General features: G+C 36.7%; 1 protein-coding gene across 4 annotated transcripts in view; it reads left to right on the forward strand.

The window, feature by feature from the left end:
• The window catches only part of Acer3 (alkaline ceramidase 3), a 175,526-nt gene that overhangs the window by 65,707 nt on the left and 86,920 nt on the right, over positions 1-22,899 (forward strand). For all 4 annotated transcript variants that reach the window (XM_058578557.1, XM_046442038.2, XM_046442037.2 and 1 more), the window contains exon 2: positions 14,891-15,001. In XM_058578557.1, the coding sequence (XP_058434540.1) occupies positions 14,891-15,001 (111 nt within the window). The remainder of the gene's footprint in view (positions 1-14,890; positions 15,002-22,899) is intronic.

Raw genomic sequence — 22,899 nt, forward strand, 5'->3', positions numbered from 1 at the left:
TGGTTCCATTGTGATATATTTAACAACTCCTCCTTAAAAAGCCATGGGCTACATTTTTGTATTGTATCAACGTATGCCCTGATTGTTCTTGATTTTATTGAGATGCCTCCTTCCTCTAACAATTTACTTAACACTCTTTCAGTTTGTTTTTTACTAATTTCTGATCCCGTATTTCTACTATAATACAACCCAACAAGATAACGCCTAACAAAACTGAAACTGAGTGAAACAAAATTGGAACAACACAAAATCCTTATAATAGCCTCCTGAAATGTCCATCCGTCCTTTCTCCCTATCTGTTCCTCAGATGTGAGCGGTTTTTCTTCCATCTTACACATCTCCAGGGACAGGCAACTTAAAACAAAAGTGAAACAAAATAACAAAAGAAGAATCTTAAAATGGCTACCCATCCTCTCGCCCTGCCCTCAGGGGCGAGCAGTTCACTTACCCTCAGTCGCTCCCCGTGCGAGCCACCAAATGCCGCAGTCTGGCTGGGCAAAATCAGGAGCCACTTGTCAAAAGAAACTAACTTTATTTTTAGAACCACACACGCCAAACAAAACAGCCTCTCAGGAAAAACCCTCAGAGCCTCAACTGCCACCACCGGCTTTCCACAAGCCTCTCTCTCCCCCACAAGCTTCTTTCCACCTCCCACAATCCTCCTGCTCTTGAGGCCGATTGGCTGGGTCACGTGGGCGGAGCCAAAAAAGTCCCCCAATGAGCAGCTCCGTGGTCTGAAAGGGCAGGGAAACAGCCCAATGAGCATCACCGCAGAGGAGCCAATCAGCTAGATGTTGCTGGGGCCGAGGAGCCAATCAGCTAGATGTTGCTGGGGCCGCTGTGAGCCAATCATCAGCCGGCAGCTGGAAGTTTGCTGGCAGCTGGAAGTTTGCTGGGGCCCCTTCGGCTGTGGCTCTCAACAATATAGCCAGCCCCATCACCTTTAGTTTAATAATCTTTCAGATATTTGAGGGCATAGTCATGCCATTTTTCATATAACATGTTTTAATTAATAATAAGTAAATTATTCCTTTGTTTTTCTTCTCTGAATGCTTTAGTATCTCTGATTTGTTTAAAGTATGGTGCCATAAACAGACAAAAAGACAAACATTACAAAGGGAAGCCAAATTGGAGCAGAGGGAAGTTGAATGATCCGTATCTAGCTCTTTCCATTTTTACCTCTGTTAGGTAGCATGTTGATATTCTTTTTCCATACACAGAATAGCCTGCTGCCATCTTTCTATCTTTAGATGTTTTCTTCTGGATAGTCCTTCTATCTCTCAAATGCCTTTGTTTGTGATTTGTAATTCCTCTTTTAAGTTTTTAAAACTTTGTGTTGTCCTTAGGACCTTATAGTGATTAGGACCCTTCCTTCATCCCTGGCCTCAAGGTCATTTGAAAAAGATTCGTGACTTCCATACTGTTGATGTCTTGGCTAAATTTAATATTATATGTTTATTTGGGTATGTTTAAGTTTCAATTCATTTATATCAGTCATCAGTAAAGATTTTCATTAGTTTGCATCTTACAACTCTACTGAATGGTAAAAATATACAACAAATATAGTTTTACTTAAAGCCATTGATAACTGTTATTTGGTTATCTAACTTTCAGCGTGGCTCCTCACCTTACATTTTCATGTTCCATTTTGGCAAATTTCTTTGTTTTTGCATAATTTGGAATTTACTTAATACTCCCTTTTATATAATTTTTAGATTATTAATTTTTACCTCTTTGTGCAAACGTACTGCTGCATCTAGTGGGAAGAACTTTGACTATAAGTACAGATAGGCCTAGAATAAATTCTTGATTTCATCATTTGCAAACTTGGATAAATTATACAACCTCTTAGCCTGCTTTTATTGTTGATTTAATGGAGAAAATAATACTTCATGAGGTTATGAGAAGCAAATAAGTTAACATATATAAAATGTAAAGTCCAATAACTTAATAGGCTCAGTAGATTTTAGTTCTTTTCTCTCTTTCTAGGGTCTAGTTCAAGTCTTACCACATCTATGAAACTACCTCCAGTTATTTTTAATCCCTTTCCTAAATTCTTTAAAATCAATTTTTATTTTATCATAGGAATACATTAAAATTAAGTAAAAGCATAGATAGTTTTAAAAGACGTGGAACAAACCAGAAAACAATGGTCTTCCCTTCTTTCCCTCTCTGGCTTCTAATTCTTCTCCCTGGTGGCAATTTTTTTTAAAGATAGCCTTATTGGGGTATAATTGACGTAGGATATGCTGTACTTATTGAAAATGTATACCTTACATTTTGACCCATGAAACCATTGCCACAATCAAAATAGTGAACATATCTATCACTTCCAAGTTTTCTTGTGTCCCTCTGTAAGCCCTCTTCCATTGCACTGTCCTCTCACCTTCCCCCACATGCACTGCTTTCTGTCACTATAAGTTATTTTGCATTTTCTAGGCTTTTACATGAACTGTTTTAATCCTTGTCTGCTTATTCAAACATCTGTGTCTGTTCTGGATCAATTTTAATAGATTATTTTCCCCTCGGGTCATGTTTGTTGCTTCTTTGTATACCTGGTAATAATCTTTGTTTTTTGAGATGGGGATCTCTATATTACCCAAGCTCGTCTAGAACTCATGCCTCAAGTGATCCTCCTGCCTCAGCCTCTGGTATAGCTAGGACTACCAGCCTGTGCCTTCATACCCAGCTTTGCCTGGCAGTCTTTGATTGGATATTAGACATTGTGATTTTTATCTTGTTTTATACTGGATACGTTTTTGGATCACCAAATAATTTTTTAATTGGTTATTTTAAGTTAAATGTAACATTAGGATTCATTTTCACATAATTATAAAAGCAAAGTATATAATTGCTCTAATTTAGTCCCTAGTACTTCCCCTTTTCCTCCCCTCTTCCTTCCCTCTGCTGATCTTTTTGCTGTCATTTTTTTTCATTCCATTGTTCTTCCCTTATCGCATCCCCCACCTCCTTCATCTGTTCCACTGATCTTTCTTCTATTTTCACAAGAGTCCCCTTTCCCCTTTTCCCTTTATCTTTTTCTCTCTTTTTTCCTCCCTTATTTTGGACTAGCTTCTGCATATCATACCAAATACTTCTGAGTTTTATTCTGAGAATCAGTTAAGTTACTTGGAAAGAGTTGATCCTTTTGAATTTTGCCTATATGATTTGTTAGGTATGGTTGGAAGACAACTCAGTCTGATGTTAATTGATTCTGTAATACTGAGAGAAAGGCCATCTTGATTATCCAATGCCAGGTAAATAAGAACTCTACCATCTGGCTTGTGGCAACAGATACTGTTTCTCAACAGATACTGAGTACCACATACTGTTCCTCCAGTCTTTTCAGATTCTTCTTTACTGGCTTTGAGGTAGTTTCCTCATATGTGTATGCAGATCAGTCTTCTGCTGAATAGTAAGGGGTGCCTTTATAGATCTTAGAGTTGTTTCTCCGTCAACCTCTCTCTCACCTACTCTCATAGTCGCCTTGATCTTCCTGAACTCTTAGCTCTGTTTCCTCAACTCTGGGAGTATGCCAGGCTCCCCTTGGGTATTCCTCCCTATGCTACAACCTGAATACTCTAGGCAGTGGGCTAGGACAGTCATAAATTTCACCATCTGTTTCTTGTTTCTCAGGAATTGTTGCTTTCAATGCTTGATGTGTTTCATATATTTTGTCCTTTTTGTTGTTATTTTATGTGAGAGGATATATCTAGTTCTTATTTCTTTATCTTATGTGGAAATGGAAGTCTAGCAATAATATTTTTTTAATATTTATTTTTTAGTTTTAGGTGGACACAATATCTTTATTTTATTTTTATGCGGTGCTGAGGATCGAACCCAGTGCCTCGCGCATGACAGGCGAGCGTGCTACCACTTGAGCCACATCCTCAGCCCTAGCAATAATCTTTTAACACATTTTTTCCCCTAGAATTTTGGCTTCACATTTCTAAAAACTTGCTTATTCTATTTCTGGATCTGTAAATTTAAGATTTTGTCTGTTCATTTAATAGTAAATGGATGAATCTGGATACTATCATGCTAAGTGAAATAAGCCAGTTTCCGAAAATTGAAGGTCGAATGTTTTCATTGTTACATGAAAAATAAACCACAATAAGGGGCGGAGAAGAAAACGTTAGTACATTAGACAACAGGGAATGAAGGGAAGGGGAGGCCAGCTAGGAATAGGAAAGACAGTGGAATGAATACTAGACACTGTGATTTTTATCTTTGTATTGCATTTTTGTTATTATTCATAGTTAATAATTGCATCTTGTTACAACTGTAGTGTCACTGGAAAAAGATAAAGTTGAGTGATATTCATAAAGCATTGAGCAAAAATATTTAAAATTTAAATATTTGAAGATGTTAAAACACAAAAGATGTGACATAATTTTCCTAATTACATATATGAAAAAACCTAAGCGAATCCCACCATTGTGTACATCCACAGAATGGTGTCCTAATTAGAATAATATATAAATATTCATGTATAATTTTATCAGAACTGATTCTACTGTCATGTACAACTAAAAAGAATCAATAAAAAATGATATTGTCTCTTGTCTTCCAGTTATGGTGGTTGGGGATTTAGCTTTCTTTTTTTTTTAATATTTATTTTTTAGCTTTAGGTGGACACAATATCTTTATTTTATTTTTATGTGGTGCTGAGGATCGAATCCAGTGCCTCACGAATGCCAGGTGAGCGCACTACTACTTGAGCCATATCCCCAGTCCATGGATTTAGCTTTCTTATACCATCTACTTTACCCCACTACATTTTCTCATTAAAATCAGAGCTTAACCTTAAGAAGTAAAATCAAAAATCAATAAATGGGATGGATTCAACTAAAAAGCTTCTTAGCAAAGAAACAATCAATAACATGAAGAGAGAGCCTACAGAATGGGAGGAACTCTATCTGAGGTGCATGTGGTAATCTCCAGGGTATATAAAGAACTCAAAAAACTTAACATCAAAAAACCAAATAACCCAATCAATAAATGTGCGAAGGAACTAAACAGACACTTCACAGAAGAAATACCATTGATCAACAGACATATGAAAAAATGTTCAACATCTCTAGCAATTAGAGAAATGCAAATCAAAACTACTCTAAGATTTCATCTCACTCCAGTCAGAAATGGCAATTATCAAGAATACAAGCAACAATAAGTGTTGGCAAGGATGTGGAGAAAAAGTTGGGACTGCAAATTGTTGCAACCACTCTGAGAAGCAGTATGGAGATTCCTCAGAAAACTTGGAATGGAACCATCATTTGACACAGTTATCCTGCTCCATGATTTATATCCAGAGGATGTAAAACCAGCATGCTACAGTGATGCAGCCACATCAGTGTTTATAGTAGCTCAACTCACAATAGCTAAACTATGGAACCAACTTAGATGCCCTTCAATACATGAATGGATAAGAAAATGTGGTACATATACACAATGGAATATTCCTCATCCTTAAAGAAGAATGAAATTATGGCATTTGCCATTTGGATGAAGCTGGAGAATCGTGCTAAACGAAATAAGCCAAACCCGAAAAACTAAAGCCTGAATGTTTTCTCTGATAAGTGGATGCTAATCCATAATGGGGGGTGAGTGGGGAGGAAGAACAAAGGAACACTGGATTGTGCAGAGGGGAGTAAGGGGAAGGATTGTGGGGATGGAAAAGACCGCGGAATGAGACGGACATTATCAGCCTATATACTGTATGATTACACTACCAATATGACTCTACACCATGTTTAGCCAGAGGAAGGAGAAGCTGTACTCCATTTGTTTTCAGTGTGTCAAAATGCATTCTACTGTCATATATAACTAATTAGAAAATAAAAGTAAAAGCAAAAAAAATCAGAGCTTAACATTTTTATTACATAAGTAGTTAGGGTGTAATATCAATAATATCAGTGTGGCTATGTAAATAATATTTGCTACTGAGTCAAATAGTGCACATTGGTAACATTCTTGGTAACATATGTAGGCATTATTCTTTATAGTTAATAATTGCATCATGTTGGCACAACTGTGTAGTCATTGGAAAAAGATAAAGTTGAGTGATATTCATACAGCACATGAGCAAAACATTTAAAATTTAAATATTTAAAGATGTGAAATGATAAAAAAAACAGTAGAAGAAAATATGGGCAAATTTCTCTATAATCTTATAGTAGAAAGGCCTTTCTAAAACTAACTCAAAAATCTAAAAGCAGTAAAAGAAGAGATTAATAAATTCTATTGCATAGAACAATTAAAAAATTGTAGCAAAAGATGTCATAAGTTAAAAAAAAGAGTTTGCAATTTGTAATGTAGGCTAATATTCTATTTACAAGAAGGGCTCCTTCTTATAGAAAAAGGAAAGACCAGTAAAGAAAATGGCAAATGACAGGCATATTCAGTCCATAGGAAAGGAAATAATCCTTAAGCATATAAAATGCTCCTTATGCTCATGCATGAGAGAGAGGATAATGCATCTATATATTCTTTTAATACTTTTTTGGTCAAAAGATTGATTTACTCTTTGACTTGGAAGTCTCATTTTTGAGAGTCTGTTTTACAGATGAAACTATACATGTTTACACACACACACACACACACATACATACACAGTAATGTTTTTAATATTTAGGGACATTGGTTCTAAGATCATCCCCCAGTGGATACCAAAATTTGCAGATGCTCAAGTACCTTATTTAAAATGGCATGGTATATGCATGTAATCTATGATAATATAATCCCACATATTTAAATCATCTGCAACTTATAATACCTAATATAATGTAAATGCTATGTAAATAGTCGTTATAGTCTATCATTTAGGGAATAATGACAAGAAAAAAGTCTGTACATGTTTAGAACAGACACAAATTTGTTACTTATTATATATGACAGCAGAATGTGTAACAATTCATATTACACATATAGAACACAAATTTTCATATCTCTGGTTGTATACAAAGTATATTCACACCATTCGTGTCTTTATACATGAACTTAGGGTAATGATGTCCATCTCATTCCACCATCTTTCTTACATTCCTTGCTCCCCTCCCTTCCGTCCCTCCCTTTTGCCCTGTTTAGAGCTCCAGACACAAATGTTTAAAAATATTTTCAAACCCTGGATGGTTCATCTACCAATGCAGAGTTCATGGGTATGAAAGACTACAGTATATGGTTATTCATTAGAGTGTTGCATGTAATGGTAAGAATTGGAGAAATAAACCAAATATACAGCAATAGAGGCTTGTTTCATGAAACTATAGTACAGATTTTCCAACACTTCTATCTAGTGCCCATTGACATTTTTTTCTAAACGTTAACATATAAAATTGGTTATTTTTTTAAAAATTTTTCTTCCTATGAATTTACTGCAGTTCTTGGTTCTCCTACTTGGACCTGGACTGGGTGGTCTAGTTTCTTTTGTACAGAAGTAATCTTGGGCCTTGCCTTTACTTTCTCCTTGGTTGCAGCACCTGTTTCTTAGATCTCATGTCATCTTTGCAAGTATAATTTTTTGATTCTTGATTATTTTAAAATGTTTTTATTATTCTCTCAATTGTTAATTTGTCTTGATATTAGAACCTATGTTGAAAAAAATTTGGTTTTTGAAGATATTGTGGCACTTTATTCTACCCACAATCAAATTTATAAAATATCCTTTAGCCATTTCTTTTCCCATTTTACCTACTTATTTCCACTATTGAGGTTTATATTTTTCCTTTGTTATTTGTGTTTGAACTTTGTTTTGTAAAGAAGAAAGTAAAAATCAAATAAGGTTCATTGACTTTTATGTTTTACTCAAAACTAAAAGCATTACTAGAAAAATGAAATTTTAAAAAGACATGAAAAATGTAGACTCCAGTTTGTTGCTTTTCAATTCCATATACAAAATTAACTCAGTTCTGTATACTTTCATGAACTACACAGCAGCATGGATGCAGCATGGATGCAGACTGCCTTCTCTAACTCATTTTTTGTTGTTATCTCTTTTCTTTCTGAGATCCTTTTCTTGCCTGCTTTTAGAATTTAGAATTTTTATTAGTGGATATGCTGTGGAAAATTCCTAGTTTCATGTGTCAGAAAGTATCTTTGTTTTACTTGAATTCTTAAAAGAAATTTTTGTTGAGTACAAAATTATTATTTTTTGGCATCTTTTTTTTTAATTTTTTATTGTGGGTTGTTCAAAACATTACAAATTTCTTGACATATCATATTCCATACTTTGATTCAAGTGGGTTATGAACTCCCACCTTCACCCCATACACAGATTGCAGAATCACATCAGTTACACATCCATTGATTTACATATTGCCATACTAGTGTCTGTTGTGCTCCGCTGCCTTTCCCATCCTCCACCCTCCCCCCTCCCCACCTCTCCCCTCCCCTCCCCTCCTCTCTCTCTACCCCCTCCACTGTATAACCCTGAGGGTCTCCTTCCATTACCATGGAATTTCCCTTCTCTCTCCCTTTCCCTCCCACCTCTCATCCCTGTTAAATGTTAATCTTCTTCTCCTGCTCTTCGTCCCTACTCTGATCTTAGTTACTCTCCTTATATCAAAGAAGACATTTGGCATTTGTTTTTTAGGGATTGGCTAGCTTCACTTAGCATAATCTGCTCTAATGCCATCCATTTCCCTGTAAATTCTATGATTTTGTCATTTTTTAATGCAGAGTAATACTCCATTGTGTATAAATGCCACATTTTTTTTTATCCATTCGTCTATTGAAGGGCATCTAGGTTGGTTCCACAGTCTTGCTATTGTGAACTGTGCTGCTATGAACATCGATGTAGCAGTGTCCCTGTAGCATGCTCTTTTTAGGTCTTTAGGGAATAGACCAAGAAGGGGAATAGCTGGGTCAAATGGTGGCTCCATTCCCAGCTTTCCAAGAAATCTCCATACTGCTTTCCAAATTGGCTGCACCAATCTGCAGTCCCACCAGCAATGTACAAGTGTACCCTTTTCCCCACATACTCGCCAGCACTTGTTGTTGTTTGACTTCATAATGGCTGCCAATCTTACTGGAGTGAGATGGTATCTTAGGGTGGTTTTGATTTGCATTTCTCTGACAGCTAGAGATGGTGAGCATTTTTTCATGTACTTGTTGATTGACTGTATGTCCTCCTCTGAGAAGTGTCTGTTCAGGTCCTTGGCCCATTTGTTGATTGGGTTGTTTGTTCTCTTATTGTCTAATTTTTTGAGTTCTTTGTGTACTCTGGATATTAGGGCTCTATCTGAAGTGTGAGGAGTAAAGATTTGTTCCCAGAGTGTAGGCTCCCTATTTACCTCTCTTATTGTTTCTTTTGCTGAGAAAAAACTTTTTAGTTTGAGTAAGTCCCATTTGTTGATTCTAGTTATTAACTTTTGTGCTATGGGTGTCCTATTGAGGAATTTGGAGCCCGACCCCACCGACTGTAGCTCGTAGCCAACTTTTTCTTCTATCAGACAGCGCGTCTCTGATTTGATATCAAGCTCCTTGATCCATTTTGAATTAACTTCTGTGCATGGCGAGAGAAAGGGATTCAGTTTCATTTTGTTGCATATGGATTTCCAGTTTTCCCAGCACCATTTGTTGAAGATGCTATCCTTCCTCTATTGCATGCTTTTAGCCCCTTTATCAAATATAAGATAGTTGTAGTTTTGTGGATTGGTTTCTGTGTCCTCTATTCTGTACCATTGGTCCACCCGCCTGTTTTGGTACCAGTACCATGCTGTTTTTGTTACTATTGCTCTGTAGTATAGTTTGAAGTCTGGTATCGCTATACCGCCTGATTCACACTTCCTGCTTAGCATTGTTTTTGCTATTCTGGGTCTTTTATTTTTCCATATGAATTTCATGATTGTTTTCTCTATTTCTACAAGAAATGTCATTGGGATTTTGATTGGCATTGCATTAAACCTATAGAGAACTTTTGGTAATATCGCCATTTTGATGATGTTAGTTCTGCCTATCCATGAACAGGGTATATTTTTCCATCTTCTAAGATCTTCTATTTCTCTCTTTAGGGTTCTGTAGTTTTCATTGTATAAGTCTTTCACCTCTTTTGTTAGGTTGATTCCCAAGTATTTTATTTTTTTTGAAGATATTTTGAATGGAGTGGTTGTCCTCATTTCCATTTCAGAGGATTTGTCGCTGATATACAGGAATGCCTTTGATTTATGCGTGTTGATTTTATATCCTGCCACTTTGCTGAATTCATTTATTAGCTCTAATAGTTTCTTTGTAGAGCCTTTTGGGTCTCCTAGGTATAGAATCATGTCATCTGCAAATAGTGATAATGTAAGTTCTTCTTTTCCTATTTTTATGCCTTTAATTTCTTTCGTCGCCTGTCTAATTGCTCTGGCCAGTGTTTCGAGAACTATGTTGAACAGAAGTGGAGAGAGAGGGCATCCCTGTCTTGTTCCAGATTTTAGAGGGAATGCCTTCAGTTTTTCTCCATTCAGAATGATGCTAGCCTGAGGCTTACCATAGATTGCTTTTACAATATTGAGGTATGTTCCTGTTATCCCTAGTTTTTCTAGAGTTTTGAACATAAAGGGATGCTGTACTTTGTCGAATGCTTTTTCCGCATCTATCGAGATGATCATATGGTTCTTATTTTTAAGTCTATTGATGTGGTGAATAACATTTATTGATTTCCGTATATTGAACCAGCCTTGCATCCCAGGGATGAATCCTACTTGATCATGGTGTACAATTTTTTTGATATGTTTTTGTATCCGATTCGCCAGAATTTTATTGAGGATTTTTGCATCTAGGTTCATTAGAGATATTGGTCTGTAGTTTTCTTTCTTTGAAGTGTCTTTGTCTGGTTTAGGTATCAGGGTGATGTTGGCCTCATAGAATGAATTTGGAAGTTCTCCCTCTTTTTCTATTTCCTGAAGTAGCTTGAAAAGTATTGGTATTAGTTCTTCTTTAAAGGTTTTGTAAAATTCTGCTGTATACCCATCCGGTCCTGGGCTTTTCTTAGTTGGTAGTCTTTTTATGGTTTCTTCTATTTCCTCAATTGATATTGGTCTGTTTAGGTTTTCTATATCCTCCTGACTCAATCTGGGCAGATCATATGACTTAAGAAATTTATCTATGCCTTCACTATCTTCTAATTTATTGGAGTATAAGGATTCAAAATAGTTTTTGATTATCTTCTGTATTTCTGAAGTGTCTGTTGTGATATTGCCTTTTTCATCCCGTATGCTAGTAATTTGAGTTCTCTCTCTTCTTCTCTTCGCTAGCATCGCTAAGGGTCTGTCAATTTTGTTTATTTTTTCAAAGAACCAACTTTTAGTTTTGTCAATTTTTTCAATTGTTTCTTTTATTTCGATTTCATTAATTTCAGCTCTGATTTTAATTATTTCTTGCCTTCTACTTCTTTTGCTGTTGTTTTGCTCTTCTTTTTCAAGGATTTTGAGATGAAGTATGAGATCATTTATTTGTTGGTTTTTTCTTTTTTTAAGGAATGAACTCCAAGCAATGAATTTTCCTCTTAGAACTGCTTTCAATGTGTCCCATAGATTCCGATATGTTGTGTCTGTGTTTTCATTTATCTCTAAGAATTTTTTAATTTCCTCCTTGATGTCTTCTATAACCCATTGATCATTCAGTAACCTATTGTTCATTCTCCAAGTGATGTATGCTTTTTCCTTCCTTCTTTTATCGTTGATTTTCAGTTTCATTCCATTATGATCAGATAAGATGCATGGTATTATCTCTACTCCTTTATATTGTCTAAGAGTTGCCCTGTGACATAATATATGATCTATTTTTGAGAAGGATCCATGTGATGCTGAGAAAAAAGTGTAACTGCTTGATGTTGGGTGGTATACTCTATATATGTCAATTAGGTCTAGGTTATTAATAGTGTTATTGAGTTCTATAGTTTCCTTATTCAACTTTTGTTTGGAAGATCTGTCCAGTGGCGAGAGAGGTGTATTGAAGTCTCCCATGATTATGGTATGGTGGTCTATTAGACTCTTGAACTTGAGAAGAGTTTGTTTGACGAACATAGCTGCACCATTGTTTGGGGCATAAATGTTTATGATTGTTATGTCTTGTTGGTGTATGGTTCCCTTGAGCAGTATGTAGTGTCCCTCTTTATCCCTTTTGATTAACTTTGGCTTGAAATCTATTTTATTTGATATGAGTATGGACACTCCTGCTTGTTTCCGAAGTCCATATGAGTGATATGATTTTTCCCAACCTTTCACCTTCAGCCTATGTATGTCTTTTCCTATCAAATGCGTCTCCTGTAGGCAGCATATTGTTGGGTCTTGTTTTGTGATCCATTCTACTAGCCTGTGTCTCTTAATTGGTGAGTTTAAGCCATTAACATTTAGGGTTATTATTGAGATATGGGTTGTTCTTCCAGCCATATTTGTTTATTTCTGTTACTAAACATGGTTTGTTTTCCTCTTTGATTATTTTCCCCCCCTTTACTGTCCTACCTCCCACTGTTGGTTTTCATTGTTATTTTCCATTTCCTCTTCCTGTAATGCTTTGGCGAGGATGTTTTGAAGAGATGGTTTTCTAGCTGTGAATTCTTTAAACTTTTGTTTATTGTGGAAGGTTTTAATTTCATCTTCCATCCTGAAGCTTAATTTCGCTGGAAACACAATTCTTGGTTGGAACCCATTTTCTTTCAGTGTTTGAAATATGTTATTCCAGGATCTTCTAGCTTTCAGAGTCTGTGTTGAAAGATCAGCTGTTATCCTGATTGGCTTACCCCTAAATGTAATCTGCTTCCTTTCTCTTGTAGCTTTTAAAATTCTCTCCTTATTCTGTATGTTGGACATCTTCATTATAATGTGTCTAGGTGTGGATCTCTTGTGATTTTGCACATTCGGCGTCCTGTAGGCTTCTAGGATTTGGGATTCTGTCTCATTCTTCAAGTCTGGGAAGTTTTCTCGTATTATTTCATTGAATAGACTGCTCATTCCTTTGGTTTGGAGCTCTGTCCCTTCCTGTATCCCAATGACTCTTAAGTTTGGTCTCTTAATGTTATCCCATATTTCTTGGATGTTCTGCTCATGGTTTCTTAACAGTCTTGCTGAGCTGTCTATGTTCTTTTCCAGTTGAAATACTTTGTCTTCATTATCTGATGTTCTATCTTCTAAGTGTTCTACTCTGCTGGTAGTATTCTCCATTGAGTTTTTAAGTTGGTTTATTGCTTCCTGCATTTCTAGGATTTCTGTTTGTTTGTTTTTTATAACCTCTATCTCCCTGTATAGTTGATCCTTTGCTTCCTGGATTTGTTTGCTTAATTCATTGTCGAAGTGATCTTTCATTGTCTGATTTTGCTGTTTAATGTCTTCCTTGATACTCCAGATCATCTGAAGCATGTATGTCCTGAATTCTTTATCTGACATTCCATCTGCTGCAGCTGTTACCTCTTCTAAAGTTGAGTTGACCTGCATTGCTTGTGGTCCTTTCTTTCCTTGTCTTTTCATACTGCTTGCGTATCTTTCCTGCAGGCGCGGGCGGCGGCTCTGCTCTCTCCTTATTCCAGTTGGGGTGTCGTGGCTACCACGCCGGCAGGTCACTGGGCCTGTTCTGGGCGCTGGCGGCGGCTCTGTTCTGCCCCTACTCCAATTGGGGTGACGAGTGTACCACGCCGGCAGGCCACCGGGCCTGATGCGCCGGTCGGTTGCAGGTTTGCCTACCCTGCAGGCGCGGGCGGCGGCTCTACTCTGCCCCTACTCCAAATGGGGTGACGTGTCTGTCGTACCGGCAGGCCACTCGGCCTGTCCTGCTGGTCGGTCGCAGATCTGCCCACCTTTCGGGCACGGGTGGAGGCTCTGCTCTGCCCCTACTCCAATTGGGGTGTCGTGAGTACCCCGCCTGCAGGACGCTGGGCCTGTTCCTGGCACGTGTGGCGACTCTGCTCTGCCCCTACTCCAATTAGGGTGGTGTGTGTACCATGCCGGCAGGCTCCTGGGCCTGATCCGCCGGTCTGTTGCAGGTCTGCCTACCTTGGAGGCGCGGGCGGCGGATCTGCCCTGCCCCTCCTACCACGCCTTCGGACCCCTGGGCCTGATCTGCAGGTTGGTCACAGGTCTGCTCACCCCGCGGGCACGGGTGGCGGTTCCGCTCCGCCCCCACTCCAATTGGGGTCACGTGGCCACCACACCAGCAGGGCCTGATCCGGGCGTGGGAGAAGGATCTGCTCTGCCCCTACTCCAGTTGGGGTGACGTGTGTACCACACTGGCAGGCCACTGGGCCTGACCCGCCAGGCTGTCACAGGTCTGTTTACCTTGCAAGCGCGAACGGCGGCTCTGCCCTGCCCCTCCTACCATGCCCATGTACCACTGGGTCGCGGGTCTGCCCACCTTGCGGGTGCGGGTGGCGGCTCCGCTCCGCCCCCTCTCCAATTGGGGTCACGCGGTCACCACGCTGGCGAGCCGCTGGGCCTGCTCCGGGCGCTGGTGGCGGCCCGGCTCCTCCCCTCTGGCTCGACGACAAATTGAGGAGACTCGGGTGACTGAGCCTCACCCCCCCTACCAGGGGACCAACTGTTTATGTCGCCGCTGGTATTGATGAAGTTCTCTCCTCCGCCGCTTTCTGATGACATCAGATCTCTGCCATGTTGGTATCCTATGCGAATGGCAGCATTTTGTTCCCCTTGCCAGGCAACCAAAGCAACGGGTGAGTCCTGACCAGCCCTAAGCAGGACCCGGACCGAGAAGCAGTTTCCGCGGGCTCCTAGCCCCGGGCCAGGGAAGTTCCGGGAGCCGGAACTCGGCCGCCTATTTTTTGGCATCTTGAAAATAACCTTTCCACTGTCTTTTTGAGAAGTTACCCATTTAATTGTTGTTAAGGACCAATTGATTATGTCTTTTAAAAAATTATTATTGATTAATCTAAATATCTTCTTGTATTTTTCTCCTCTAGGGAATACAGTGAGTAACCTGATTATGATCATACCTCCAATTTTGGGTGCAATTCAGAGTATTAGAGATGGACTGGAAAAGCGGTACATTGTTTCTTATTTAGCACTCACAGGTATGTATAATATTTCATCTGAAAAAAAAGATATATAATGTACTGGTGAACTATTTTCCTTTTTCATTTCAAAAAGTAGTTTTCAATATTGTGTTATTACACAACATATCCTGAAACTTCAAAATTAAAACTCCATAAACCTTGCCAATTAATTGAACTACACACTGAATGAACTTTTTAATTATAAAATATTTCAAGCATACAGAAAATAATTAACATAAACATATCTTTTACCACCCAGCTTTGTCAGATCATAACAGTTTGGAATATTTGTTTCAGATCTTAACTTTTCCTACTTCAAGGGACTATACTAGTGCAGATAAAATTGAAACTTCCTTTGTATTTCTGCCCGATTCCCCCTTAGCTTCCTAACCCCTCCCCCAAGAGCTAACCTTTATCCTGAATTTGATCCTTGTGACATTTTTTGATTCTTATAACTTTCTCAGATGCTTTTATGTATATATGCATACATATGTACTCTTAAAATATATGTAACATTTTTAAAAGTACATATAATATGGTTTTGCATAGTTTCATACTTTTGGAAATAATGCCGCACTTTAATAATAAATAATGCCCTACTTTATCTAACCTTTTGCAATTTATCCTCTTGTCTGTGAGGGAGGGACTATGTTTTAGTCATCTTTGTACCCCCATGGTCCACAGTAAGTGGTGGATGGATGGATGAATCAACTTTACCAGGGCCTAAAGTGTCATGTTCTTACATCATCATAATAAAGGAAAAACAAAACAAAAACAGTGAAGGAAGTGGATTCTAGTTTATTTTTTTAAATTTAACACTCTAAACATTTGTTTTATATAATGCTAAACACAACTTCTTTTGTTTTAGCTCACTTGGGGTATTATTTATACAAGGACAGAAAGGACTTCTAGTTATCACAATTATAAACTAGTATATCGTGTGAGATTCTACCATAATTAATCATAGAATTTGTGAGACTTCAGAATCTGTTATTCATATACATGGAGTTTTAAGAAAGGAACTTGAATTATCTCAAAAAGAAGACACCCGTGAACTTAGGCCTTAACTTTGTATCCTGGGTTGTTTTAAGAATGTTTATAAAATACAATCAGATCAGAATATTAAAAACTTCAGTAGTCTGACCAAAGGGAGCTGTCTTAAACTAAATTCTTGTAAGTCACCCAAAACCTTTACTCTGTACATAAAATGGACAGGAAAAAAATTAATTTTCATACAAAATTACTCTAAAAGGAAAACAGAATCAAAATATTTTGGCCAATGTAAATTCTTTCCACAACTAACTGTGAAACAGAAGAAAACCATAACATATTCCTCCTAATTGAATTAAATAGCCTCAAGAAAATAAATGAATAAAAAATTTAAAAGGTAGACCTGCAAAATGATAGAATGAAAAAGGTTGCCCACTTCCATCTCCTATAACACCAAGAAGTCTGCATCCACCCACAGACAAAAGTTCCTTCGTAAAAGACTCAGGATTTAAGTAGGAGACCTGAATGGGATCCTGGTGGAGAGTCTTTTGAGAATGAAGACCCAAACCCAGGCAGCAGATATACTAGTATTGCTCTTGAGTTCAAACCTAGAAAGAGCCCTGTTCCCCTAAAGGCTTGATTTAATCCTTGGGCCCACAATCAAAACCATCTGCCAAGAGGTCCAGGAAGAACCATAACTTTCTAGTGCCTTAGCAGAGAGGTTCAGTTACCTGCTGACACTGGTTTTGGCAGTGGATCTAAAAGCTACCCTGTTGCTTGGCTCCAATTCCCCTCAATTGTGGTCCTAACTTAGGACTACTCACACAAAGACATAGAGGGAGACTTGCCCATCTTTAACAGTCCATCAGCTACCCATCTGTCAGAACCTCTGTGACATGCTTGCTAGCCTCCATCTCACAACAGATACTGAGATAGCCTGCTCTTAGCTCTGGTCACTCTCATTGCAGTCAGGAAAATAGCTTGTCTCTGTTAGGAACTGCTGGGAGATGCATGCCTATGTGCTCCGTTAGGATGGGTTACCATCCTCTGTCCCACAGCAAATCCTGATTGGTCCAATTTTAGCTCAAGTCCCTATTGCCATAGTTGGGCATCTGTTACACCTGTGTGAGGAATTGGAAGGTTTTCTGGGCTTTAGTCCCTGGCAAGGTTTTCCATATATCCTAGGTAACTCCTTGGTTCTTCCATAGACATAGGTGACTAGGCTCTACACCAGCCTTAGAGCCCTCATAAGGTTCATGGCAAATCGGGTCTTAAGGCACTCTCTAGTGCTAAAATGACTTCATCAGTCACAGGCTTACAGAACCCAATCAGAATGCCTAGAACTTATCGACAGATTTAGTGAAGAAGGATAATGACAAAGCCAGACTATGAAGATTGGAGTAAACCCTCAATTCTTCAGTTTGGAAACATTCAAAAGCATTAAAAACAAGCAGGAGAATATTACTCATCAAATAGAATAAGGTTCCAGTGACTGACCCTAGTAAGATTGAGATATGCAACCTGTCAAACAAAGAATTCAAAAGAGCTTACTACAACAAAGTTCAATAGACTTCATGAAAACACAGAAATAATTCAGAAATTTATCAGAGAAGTTTAACAGAGATTGAAATAGTATTTTAAAAATTCAAACACATCCTGGATTTGAAAAATACAATGAATGAAATGAAAAATATAACAGAGCACTTCATCAGGATGACTCATCAAGCAGAAGAAAGAATCTGTGAACCGAAGGACAGGTTATTAGAGTATATACAGTCAGAGTAGAAAACAATAAAAAGGAAGGAAGAAATCTAAAGGGATTTAATGGAATAACATCAAGAGTAAATATATGGGTCATTGGATTTAAAAAGCAATAGAGAAAAATAAAGGGATAGAAAGTTTATTTAAAGAAATGATAGCATAAAATTCTCAAAACTGATGAAGGATATGTCTTTCCAGTACAGGAAAGTGAAAAGTCACTAATCAGGTTAAATCCAAATAAGAATTCACCAAGAATCAATATAATCATATTATTAAAGGTCTAAGCCAAAGAAGGATCCTGAAAGCAGCAAGAGAAAAAAAAAAAAAAAAAGCAAATAACATAAAAAAGGACTCTCAACACACCTAGCTTCAGAATTCTCAGTTGAACCCATATAGGCTTGAAGAAAGTAGAGTAATATATTCAAAGTACTGAAAGAAAAAAACCTGCCAAGAATATTGTACCCAGCAAACCTGTCCTTAAGAAATGAAGGAGAGGGCTAGGGTTGTAGCTCAATGGTAGAGCAATTTCCTAGCACGTGTGAGGCACTGGGTTTAATCCTCAGTACCACATTAAAAAATTAATAAATAAAATAAAGGTATTATGTCCATCTACAACTAAAAATATATATTTTTTAAAAGAAATGAAGGAGAGAGAAAGACTTCCAGACAAATAAAAGCTGAGGAATTTTCACTTCTAGGCCCACTTTGCAAGAAATGCTGAAAGGGTTTTCCAAGCTGATATAAAAGAATATCAATGAGTAACATGAAATTATCTGAAGGCATATAACTCAAATACTAAGTATGGAATCAAATGCAGAGTGCTCTATAGTAATGAATGGTGGGATATAAACACATCTTTAGAATGAAGGGTAAAAGACAAAACTATTAAAATAGTAGTAACTAATAGTTATATACATTATAAAATTATGTAATTATGACATCATAAATTTAAATTATGTCAAGGAAAGGAGTTAAAGTATAAAGATTACTTTGGTTTTATGTTATCAAACTTAAGTTTTTATTTACTTAATATAAATATATAACTACAGAGTATTCTTGGTAAACCTCATGGTAACCACAAAACAAAAACCTATAATTGAAAAAAGCAAGGTATAAAAACATAATACTAGAGAAAAATCACTTAACTACAGAGGAAGACAGTAAGAGAGGAAAACAGGACATACCAAACAACTACAAAACATAACAATATGCCATAGTAAGCCCTTACCTATCAATAATTACCTTGAATGTAAATGGATTAAATTCTCTAATTAAAGGACATAGAGTGGCTGAATGGATTAAAAAAACAAAACTCAACTGTATACTGCCTTCAAGAGACTCACCTCACCTATGACTTTCTTTGATTCAAAATCTATATGTGTGTGGAAAGAAAAGATTAACTAGGCACAGCAGCACATGCTTGTAATCCCAGCTCTTTGGGAGGCCAAAGCTGGAGGATCTGAAGTTGAAGGCCAGTCTGGACAACTTAGTGAGACTCTGTCTCACAATAAAAAAATAAAAAGTACTGGGGATATAGCTCAGTGATAGAGCATCCTGGGTTCAATCCGCAGTATTACAAAAGAAAAGAAAAGGTTGACAGATTGAATAACACAGAGAATAAAAATGAAGAGATGCAAAGTGATATTCTATCCAAATGGAAACCAAAAGGGAGTAGGATCAGCTTTACTAATGTCATATAAAATAGAGTTTCATACAAAAATTGTAAAACAGACAAAGTTGGTAATTATATAATTATAAAGGGGTCAATTCAGAAAGTGGATAGAAGAATTGTAAATATATATATATATCCACATTAAAGCAAATGTTGTACATCTAAAGGGAGACATAAACTATAATTCAATAATAGAAGGAGGCTTCAACACCCTACTTACAGCAAGGGACAGATCATCTAGACAAAAATCAACAAAAAATTAGCAGATTTAAACTGCGCTCTAGACCAAGTAGACCTAACAGACATTTACAGAACATTCTCCACAACAGGTAGCCAATATACATTTGTCTCAACGACATATGGAACATTCTCCGTGATAGATTATGTCAAGTCACAAAGCTAAGCCTTAACAATTAGAAGATTTAAATAATTTCAAGTTCCTTTTCTGACTAGAAAGATAGAAAACTAGAATTAGTAAATGGAATAACTTCAAAAACTACAAATACATAGAAACTAAAGAACATGCTCCTGAACAACCAATGAGTTAATAAATTAGAGGGGAAATTTAAAATTTTCTTGAAATGAATGAAATTTTTGGAAACACAATATACCAAAACTTGTGGGATACAAGAAAGCAATTCAAAGAAGGAAGTTTATAGTTGTAAATGTCTACATCAAAAAGGAAAGATAATTGCAAATAAACAATTTTCAGCAAAGAAGAAGAAAAACAAGAATAAACTGAAAGTAATAGAAGGAAGGAAATAATAAATATCAAAGCAGAAATAAATAGAGTATAAAAAATAGAAAAGATCAATGAAATGAATAATTGGATTTTTGGAGAAATTAAAAAAACTCAAAATCAGAAATGAAAAATAATCTATTATAGCTGATACCACAAGATTACAAGGGGGCATGAAGGATTATTGTAAACAGTTATATGGCAACAAATTGGATAAGCTAGAAGAAATATATCAATTCCTGGATACAATCAGCTTACCAAGTATTGATAAAAATACCATCTCCAGTCACTGGGGTAAAGATGATGTTTTAATAATTGATGCTGGAGAAAAGAATGTGTACCTTACATAATCCAAAGAATAAATTCATAATTGATTAGAAACCTAAATGTAGAAACTAAAATATTTTATGTACTAAAAGAAAATACATGTGATATGTTTATATATCCAGTGTTTGGGGAAAGACTTTCTATGATTCAAAATCTATATGTGGATGTAAAGAAAAGATTAGCTAGGCACAACAACACATGCCTGAAATCCCAGCTCCTTGGTAGGTCAAAGCTGGAGGATCTGAAATTGAAGGCCAGTCTGAACAATTTAGTGAGACTCTGTCTCACCAAAAAAAAAAAGAGAAAAGTACTGGGGATATAGCTCAGTGATAGAGCTTCCTGGGTTCAATCCCCAGTATTACAAAATAAAAGGTTGCCAGATTGAATTATATAAAAATAGAAACTTTTGCATGATAAAAAAATGTCATAAGCAAACTTAAAAGTAAAAGGCCAAATGGTGAAAGTGTCTATAACATACCACAATAAAAGATCTAATATTCTTAATATAAAATAATTTTAAAATATTGAATATAAAAAGGACCAAATATCCAGTAGGAAAAAAAATGGTCAAAGACAGAAAATTCTCCAAGAGAGATATAAAAGTCACAAGTACAAGGCAAAATATTTAGTGTACTCATAATAAGAGAATTTCAAATGAAAAGTACACTGACACATATTGTTTATCATTTATCAAATTTGCAGAAAGTCAAACACTTAACAAATCCTATTTTAACAAGGCAATGAGAGAATTTGGCATTCTTCATATATTACCAGTGAGAATGCAAAATATTCTGTGGGTGAATTTGGCAATATTTAATAAAAACTATATATGCATTTATCCTTGACAAAGTAGTCACACTTCCATATAACTTTAGACATAGCATTCTCATTACATATCTCCAGTGTCTACACAATAGAAAATTCAGTTTTCTTGAACCTCACTTTGCTAAGTTTACTTACTACATGTTTATTGGTAGTAATAGAGGTATAACAATTCTGAAGCTGCTATTATATGCATTTTTGAACTGAGCAAATGAAATCTATATTGATATTGTTAGGAGCTAGGGTTCTCACTGTGAAGGAGAAATATTTGGGAGGGAATAGGCAAAGAACTTTGTGGTAATGGGCTGGAATGAGAAATATCAACCATAATTTCTTCAAACTATTTCAAATGTTCTATCTTTGGATAGAGTCTGTGACCCTTTGATAGCAATGTACATACCTAATACCCAGGTCTTGTATATAAAACTCTTTCCTCACTAAAAGAAATGAAAACTCTTTTGAGAAGTAGCTAATTTCTGGGCTGAAGCAGGAAAAGTACAAAATGAGTCTGGAACATCTTGTCATACAGAAAGTAAGAAAGTGCTTAAAAAAAATAAGGGGGAAGCCAGGCGTGGTGGTACACACCTGTGATCCCAGCAGCTTGGGAGGCTGAGGCAGGAGGATCACGAGTTCAAAGCCAGCCTCAGCAATTTATTGAGGCGCTAAACAACTCAGTGAGATTCTGTCTCTAAATAAAATACAAAATAGGGTTGGGGATTGGTTGAGTGCCCCTGAGTTCAATCCCCAGTACCCCCCCCCCCAAAAAAAAAATAAAAGAAGAAGAAGAAATATTCCGAATTTGATCATTGCACTGTGATCAAGTAAGAGATCGTCCCTAGTTAGGGAATATAGTCATCCATCAGTCCATGGGGGGATTGGTCTCAGGCTTTCCCCTCTGATACTTAAGTGACTTAAGTGGCTACTTAAGTGACTTGAATAGTGATGTAGTATTTGCATATAACATATGCATATCTCCCATGTACCTTAAATATCTCTAGATTACTTATGATACCTAATATATGAGTAGCTATTATACTGTGTTGTTTAGGGAATAATGATGGGACAAAAATCATCTGCAAATGTTCAGTTGAGGTAAAAATTTTTTCCCAAATATTTTTGATCTGTGGTGGTTCAAATCCACAAACACAGAACCCATGGACACAGAGGGCTGACTGTACATGTGGAAGTATTTAAGGGAAAGTATCATGGTCTCTCAAATGGTACATCAAAATAACAATAAGTGCTTATTTGTTCTATTTTATTTGCCAATATATATTTTTATATATATGGAGGGAAATAAAAGATGGCAATGCCTATACTCCAGCTACTTGGGAGGCTAAGGTCAGAGAATCACAAATATTTTGGTTTAAAGTGAAAAATAAAAAGAGATGGGGAAGTAGTTGAGGTTGAGCATCTCTGGGTTTAATCCCCAGTACTAGGGAAAAAAAAAAAAGAAAAGAAAATATGACAAAATTGTAATGTATAAATCCAGGTTAAAGTTTTTATGGGAGTTCATTGTAGTATTTTTATAATTTCTGTACTATCTTAAAATATTTTTAAAATAAAAAGTTTAAATTTTAAAAAGGGTTAGAAAAGATAGCCTCT

This window comes from Marmota monax, unplaced genomic scaffold, assembly GCF_021218885.2.
Source record: "Marmota monax isolate L192 unplaced genomic scaffold, Marmota_monax_Labrador192_F-V1.1 WCK01_AAM20220418_F8-fsc00068, whole genome shotgun sequence".
Taxonomy (NCBI): Eukaryota; Metazoa; Chordata; class Mammalia; order Rodentia; family Sciuridae; genus Marmota; species Marmota monax.